The sequence below is a fragment of the Octopus bimaculoides genome, chromosome 22 (genome assembly GCF_001194135.2).
Source record: "Octopus bimaculoides isolate UCB-OBI-ISO-001 chromosome 22, ASM119413v2, whole genome shotgun sequence".
Taxonomy (NCBI): domain Eukaryota; kingdom Metazoa; phylum Mollusca; class Cephalopoda; order Octopoda; family Octopodidae; genus Octopus; species Octopus bimaculoides.
Window position 1 is genome coordinate 27,589,748 of NC_069002.1, and position 8,007 is coordinate 27,597,754.

Here is an 8,007-nt window from a genome sequence, read left to right on the forward strand (position 1 = left end):
TAACTTAGCGGTTCGGCAAAAGAGACCAATAGAATAAGTACTAGGCTTACAATGAATAAGTCCTGGGGTCGATTTGCTCGACTGAAGGCGGTGCTCCAGCATGGCCACAGTCAAATGACTGAAACAAGTAAAAGGGTAAAAGAGAGTAAAGCAGGTATATTTGCGGGTGGGGGAGAGAATGATGTGTTTGAACAGCAAGAGTTTGTTGAAGTGTGAAGTAGTAAAGAAAGGACGAGGAGAGACTGGTAATTGATTAGAGACAATTACAACAGCCATAGCAATAACGAAAGTTGCGTAAATTGTTAAAACTGGGCTAAGGGATAAATTTCCATTTTTCAGCAGATGGCAATCATCATCATCATCATTTAACGCCCTCTTTCCATGTTGGCATGAGTTGAACGGTTTGACAGGAGCCAGAAGATTGCACCAAACTCTACTGGCTGCTTTGGAATGGTTTCGGCGGCTGGATGTCCTTCCTTAGGCCAACCACCTTACAGTGTATTGAGTGCTTTTTACGTGCTACCAGCACCAGTGGGGTGACCAGGTAACATGCAATACTACCTCCTCACACGAGGTGGGGTGAGTGAACTGAGGGAGGTAACTCTGTGACAGGTTATGAGGCGTCAGACTATGGTAAAGGGACAGAAACAGGTGTCTTGCTGTTGAGAAGATACATGGTTACCTCAGTTGGAGAGAGAAGAGAGGAAGAGAGAGAGAGAGGAGGAAGAGGGAGAGGAGGAGGAGAGAGAGAGAGGAGGAGGAGAGAGAGGAAGAGACATGGTGAAGAATTTAAAAAACTGTCAGAAGAGCTGGAAAAGTAATCGATGTAAATAGTACTTATGTGAATGTAGTCCAAGATGGACATAGACAACTTAGGATGCTACAATTTCTTGGTAGCCTACCTCAAAATTGGTGGACCATGAGGAGTTTATCTGAAATACTTCTGTTGCCCAGATCAGATGATGTTGAGTTGATGAAAGCGAAAAGGAAGTTTCAAATTAGATTGATAAACTGATCTACACTGTTGGACCCGACAATGGCCAAAGCAGGATTATTACAAAATGGGTTTGTATAGACATGTAGCTCCTTTAGAGCAACAAACCTGTGCTGGCACCTTTTGTACTTTTACCTTCTCATCTCCTAACATAAAGCCACTTTCCTCTCTCCTGTGGTCATCCCACTCAGTTAAATGAAGAAATCTTAGTCTTGCGAGCTGAATGCTGGTACTATGCAAAAAAAAAAAAAAAAAAAAAAAAAAAGGGCACCCAACACACTCTATGAAGTGGTTGGCACCAGGAAGGGCAGCTGGCCCAGAGGAAAAAAAAAATCGAGTCAAAGGAGACATAGTATGATGCAGTTCTTGAACCCATCGGTTTGCTATCAAACCATCTAACCCAGGGCAGCAAGGAACATGGATGTTAAAAGATGATGATGATGAAAAAATTGTCGAAGGTAAATGAGGTCATAAGAAAATGAGATGCCAAAGGAATAAATAATTATCTTATGAATAACTTCATTAGCTTACAGACGTTTCTACTATAAGATGCAGTGGACTCATCGTTGGGTGCCAGAGTAACACCTAATAGCTTCATTATTGTAAAGCATATATATATACATACATACATATATACATATATATATATATATATATAAAGCGAGAGAGAGAGAGAGAGTTCTACACTAGGTTGTTATTCTTGCAATGCCTAAGTGAAATATTAAAATGGTAAATAAGTTTATGAAGTTAAGATTTGTAACCAGAGAAATTCAAGATGATAACATTGGATCTGTAAAGACTGATTCCTCCTTTACAGCAAGAAGTGTTTTAGACTCAATTTCACTGGATTTGTCTCAAATGGATGGTTCTACAAATCTCTAGAAATTAAGACAACTTTCCTTAAAAATAGACAGGTCTTTTTTAAAATTTTTATTACAACCTTAGGTTAATCATGACAAAAGGAAACTTAAAACTCTGTACGGTTTGGTGTTTTAAGGTCCTGGTATCTTACAGTAAAGAATGAGTTATTTATCCATTTTGTTACCATATTTCTGCTGAATTACACTGCTTTTTGCATCAATTTTGAAAACAAAGGAAAACTTCAGAAAATATCTTTGTCATTATTGAAGTGGTTGCTTAAAACATAAATTGGACATGACATTTTGATGGTTTTAATTAAGATTGCATCAAAGCAGGAAAAATTTATACAAGAACCAGGGGCAGTCTAAGCAGATTGGTATCAGAAGAATTCAATTAGGAGTGGAGATGTGTAAACATGATCAAACGATTTTCATTTTGTATCATAGAAGTAAGTTATATGGAGTTATTTCAGAACATGTGGATGGTTGATGATGGTGACCTAAGATTTTTAGAGTTCTGTTATTGACAAAATTAAATCTATTAGGTTGTTCAGAAAATATTGTCCGATTTTCCAAATTTGATTTAAGATGTTATTTTTGTAGTTTTAGACAAAATTTTACAAGCTTAATAATTGATGTGTTCTTTTTAGTAAATTTTTATCAATTTCTTTCAGAATATAATTTTGAAACATAGAAATCCTTGAAAAAAATGCATTTACCTTTTTTTGTATGAATTCAAGCTTGGACACAATGCTTCCCCAAACAGCTGCCAATATCAATAGAGCATGGGGTGAATGGTCCACTAGTGATTGGACAGTATGACAGTGGTTTGAGAGATTTCCTTACGGGGCTGAGAGCCTTGAAGATCAACAAGGTAAAGGACGCCCACCCACCTTTGATGATCAACATTTGAAAACAATAAACGAACAAAACCCACGACAAAGTGTCAGAGAAATGTCTCAATATGCTTGGTGTCTGCAAGCAACTGGAAGAAATTCATGTTCACCTGAGCAATACAAGACCTGCACTTGTTAGTCGATGTGGTCCAATTCTGCTCCATGACAACACTCAACCACACATTTCCAGGATGAAAGACTTGCAATATGAGACTTTACCATATCCTCCTGATCTTTCACTCACCGACTTACGATTTTTTCAAGCATCTAGACACTTGAGGCAAAAAAAAACTTTCAGTTCCAAAACGAAGGATGAAACTGAATTCAAGGATTTCTTGGTATCAAAACCTTTCGATTTTTATCGAAGAGACATAGATGACCTTGTTAATCCATGGGAGAAATGCATAGCTGTTCACAGATTATTATTTTGAATAATTAAACCTTTGTACGAGTTCAGTTTTTCAAGAATATAGGCTTATTTTCAAAATTGGCCATTATTTTCTGAACAACCTAACATCTTTGCTGTAAAGTTAGAAGAATCCTCCAAGATTAAACAATTCTAGTATATTGTGCAAAAAGGAGATATTTATCCACCAGGACAAGCATGTGACACATAATTTGAAGTTTATTCCTGTTTCAGCTTCAAATATAGGAACAAAAGAAACTCTTCTATATTTATGAGGAATTATTTACATTTGATGGATATTGTCTTCATCTTGTTTGTTGATAACACAACGTTTCAGTTGATATACCCTCCAGCCTTCATCAGGTATCTTGGGAAAATTTCGAACCTGAATAATAATAATAATATTGAAAAATACCTTAGGAATGAGAACCCAGGTTCGAAATTTCCCCAAGACACCTGATGAAGGCTGGAGGGTATATCAGCCAAAACGTTGCATTAACAACAAACAAGATGAGGACAAATATCAGTCAAATGTAAATAATGTAACAGAAACTCTTGTTATGTAGAAAAAAACTGCAGTGAGACAAGTTGACCCTTTTAACACCAATCTATTTGATGCTGCCCCCTGGTTCTATTATACAAATTTCCTGTTTTAAAAATTATCTAAATAAAAATCTCCCTTCAAAATTTCGTGATCCTTTAAGTTCCAAACACCAGTTGCAGAATGAGAGTTATTCTATGAAATTCTTCGGTATTTTCAAAGTTAACTGAAACAAAAGCAGTTTGTTTCAACAGAAATGGATTGTCATACACACAAGACCAGACCTTGGATTTGATGAGAGTGAATTTAGTTCATTTATGAAAATGGATTGGCTGGGGCGACAGACAGAGTGTATGAGACAAGCCAACAAAATCCTTAAAATTGCTAGGCTTCAAAATTTCTATCTCCCTACAGTAACACTCACCTTTAAATATATATATATATATAAATGAAACATTCAAACACTGAGATTTGAAGTTAGATGTCACTAGTGTTCATATCATCTGTGGATAAATTCTAAATCTGATGATATCACCAGTAGTGACATGGGTGGATTGCAGTTATAATAGCTTTAAACAGCTATGAATTATAAATTTGCACGAAGCGTAATGATGCTTAATAAGCATCTACCTGCTAGAAATAAGAGCTAAGTCTTAAATTAATCCACCGCATATATATATATATATATATAACCTTTAACTGGGCTGTCAGAGTGCGACCATGCTGGAGCATTACCTTGAAGAACTTAGTCAAATGAATCGCACCCTTACTTAATTTTTTAGCTAAACATGGTGCTATTCTATCAATCTCTTTTGCCAAACCACTAAGTTGCGGGGACGTAAACACACCAACACCGGCCGGTTACCAAGCAGTGATGGGACACACACACACACACATATCTGGGAGAAGAGTTACTTGGCTGATTTAACCATTTAGCATTCAGATTACTCTCTTCAGTAAAATGCTCAATTTATTCACATTGTTTTGAAATAATCCCGCATTAACTTGTAGCTCTGAGATTTCGACAATTTAATTGTATAGTTTAAGAATGACATTGTAGGGTAGGTGTGAGAGTGCAGGCCTGGCTGGTTTGAGCATAAAACAAAATATTTGGGCTGGAACTGGTCATTAAGGGTTAAAGTGAGTCACCCACCAATAACCTCTATGCTCTCTTCCCAGAGCTGCAGCTCCTCTCCAAATGTCACCCTGCTATTATTTTCTTACATCAATTACATCCATCAGTCTCACCAAATCTAGAATAGCTGGAAAAGATCATATTACTGCTGGTCCTCTGTCTTAAAAAATAACCAAACAAAAATACCAACCCCATGCTCTTGGTTTGGTCATGAGTGCAGTGTAGGTGAAGACCCTGTAATTGAGAAGAGTCTTAAAAAGAGGGTTTCTGTGGCTGAATGGTCTCTCTCTAGCTTTCTGAGGTCACTTAATGGACATTTAGTTTTAATCTAAGTTTGACATTAGGTCCAGCAATGGTAGAAATTGCATCACTCGGCTCAACAATAAAACTTGCAGTTTCACCATATTGGTTCTTACAACTATAGTGCAATGTCAAGACAAGGAAACATCATCTGTGTGTGGTGTAACACACATATATATAATATATGACGGATTCTCCTGTCAAAGACGATGAACAACCTGCATAAATGATCTGCTTATAGTGATCAAATTGGTGTTGTCTGAACAGGTGTGCTGTGTGGCATACGTCAAGTGCCAAAGTGATCACAGAACGTGAGATTAAGTGTTTTGCTCAAGAACACAACGCACCACCCATTCGAAGAATTGAAACCAAGATCTCACAGTCATGAGTACAACACCCTAACTATTAAGCCATGAGCCCTCACATTTATATATTTGGTGGGGGGGTGGGGGGCATGGTTGTGTGGTTAAAAATTTTGTTTCCCAATGACATGATTTCTGGTTCAGGACCATTGCATGGCATCTTGGGCAAGTATCTTCTACTATAATCATGGACCAATGAAAGCCTTGTGAGTGGATTTGGTAGACAGAAACTGAAAGAAGCCCATCGCGTGTGTGTGTGTGTCCACCACCCCCTTGTCTTGACAAAGTGTGATAGTTGTAAATAAACATCACTGTCATAAGCAGTGTCTTTTGTTTTCAATCTTCCACAGAAACATGTCTGGCCATGGGGTAATATTATCTTACTTGGAAACAGATAACAGAAAGGGCATCTGGCCATAGAAAAATCTGCCTCAGGAAATTCTGTCCGACCCCAGCAAACATGGAAAAATGGAAGAGTGGATGTTCAAATGCCATCAACAATGATGACGATAGATAAGATTCTCAGAGCATGAAATACAGAGTGACTTAGCCATTGTCATAGAAAGACTGTTCCTTATGTTCTTGGGAACAAACTTTAATTCAAGGTAAATTAGGTTACAAGTTAACCACCCAACAGAGATCAGACAATGTTATTTAATAAGAGATTAATTAAACAGACTGTGTAATTATATTTTAAAATATTTACTAAAAACTCATCAGAAATCTTTGTTGTTTTTCTTTTCGTTTTTTTTTTCTTTAAAAAAACCCACTCAATTTTGTAAACACAACAATAGAATATATTTTAATATGTTTTAATAATCAAGCAAAAATATTTTAGTGCTTCATTCTGAAATTAATTTCGGATATAGAAGCCCCATTGGTTTGACGACAGGAACATTTAATCCAAACTGATGAAGAATGTTTTGGTTTTTCATTTTTCTTTTCTTTTTTTTTTTTTGTAGAAACATTAGGCATCAATAATAATAATAATAATAATAGTAATAAAAAAAAAAGCAACATGCATCCTCAAGAAACAGTTCTGGCAAAATGTCCACTGACTGAGTCAATAAAAAATAAAATCACTTAGTAGCAGCAATGTTACATGTTCTTTGAAATAAATTACAAAACAAAACTTGTCGGAAAGACCTAAACAGAAAAGGAACTTTCTTCTTGACAAAAAAAAATTGGTTGGAGAAAATATTTGTTTTAATAAATTATTTAATCCAAGATCATTAAAACAAAATGTTTTCAATAAAAATTAATACCAGAAGAAACTGAAGACTTAGTCTTATTCTCTGAATTCCAGAATTCCAATGTTTAACCAAAATGGAACTAATTCTTCAGCATATATAATCGTATTTCTAGGATTATCTTGTCAGCTATCTTAGTCTTAAACACTGGTTTAACATATTTTCACTGAGAAGGTGTCAAATTAAATGCTTCATTTTCTGAAGGTATCAACCAACATAATAGTAAGCAAAGCATAATTTCCCCTCAGAAAAACTTAACATTTATATATATTAACATATATCATTATTATTATTATTATCATTATATTACTTACATAATTATCGCAACAAAACTTCCAAAAAAAAAAAAAAAAAAAAAATACACCTGCAACTTAGTCCATACAAAATATAAGTAATAAGTTAATTTAGTTGATTAGTGAGAAACTTGTTCCAAGTGGTCACAGCCAAGATCATAAAGCTATCATCAACTTTACAGGGAAGAGTAACATTACCTTACAGATGGAATCATTAATACTTAGGTGGAAACCTGCGAGAGACAACATAATTTAAACATAGAAATTACTGTTATAGTACTCTTTTATTGTACAAATAGGCAATGTGTGAAAGTTGCCAGAAAGTGATCACCAAATCTTTTTCCCCCAAAGAAAAAGTGACAGAGAAACATTTAGTGGGATGTTGCTGAAGATCTGTTAGTAGAAGGTGTAGTAAAAGAAGATAAAAGATTCGTGAAGAACTGTTCAGGATTGGGAACATCTTCTAAGAGACCTGCAAATACAATTAAAATTCAGTGTGTTTATTATGGAATTAGAATGAATAAATATATATAAGTAAAATTATAAAAAGGGCAAAAGAGATCCACTTAAATTATTGCTCCATCACCACAAGGTTTATAGACCATTTGGGGCCTCTTTCTAGCAGACAGGCATTGTCATTTTTCATTGTGCTTATCATAATTATACTTCAATACAAATGAAATATTATGGTACTATTAGTACGCTGGCCACTGATAAATCGTTAAATAATGACTTTATCCTAATTATAATATATATACGTCATACATATATCATCATACATATATACATATCATCATACATACATATATACATACATATATATATCTACATACATATATGCAATCATACATACATACATATATATCATCATACATGTGCGTGAGAAGACCCGGCAAGCCAAGTGAGACCAAAATCCAAGGCCTCTGCCAGGGATGTAGCCAGCCCACTTATGCGTACCATTCCTTCATTG

The 8,007-nt window shown here is 35.4% G+C and overlaps 1 protein-coding gene across 1 annotated transcript in view; it reads right to left on the minus strand.

Annotated features, from left to right (window-relative positions):
• Positions 1-6,290: 6,290 nt before the first annotated feature.
• Positions 6,291-8,007, minus strand: part of LOC106881733 (E3 ubiquitin-protein ligase UBR4-like) — a 218,633-nt gene continuing 216,916 nt past the window's right edge. The window contains exon 119 of the mRNA XM_052975666.1: positions 6,291-7,509. Within this exon, the coding sequence (XP_052831626.1) occupies positions 7,409-7,509 (101 nt within the window). The 3' untranslated portion in view covers positions 6,291-7,408. The remainder of the gene's footprint in view (positions 7,510-8,007) is intronic.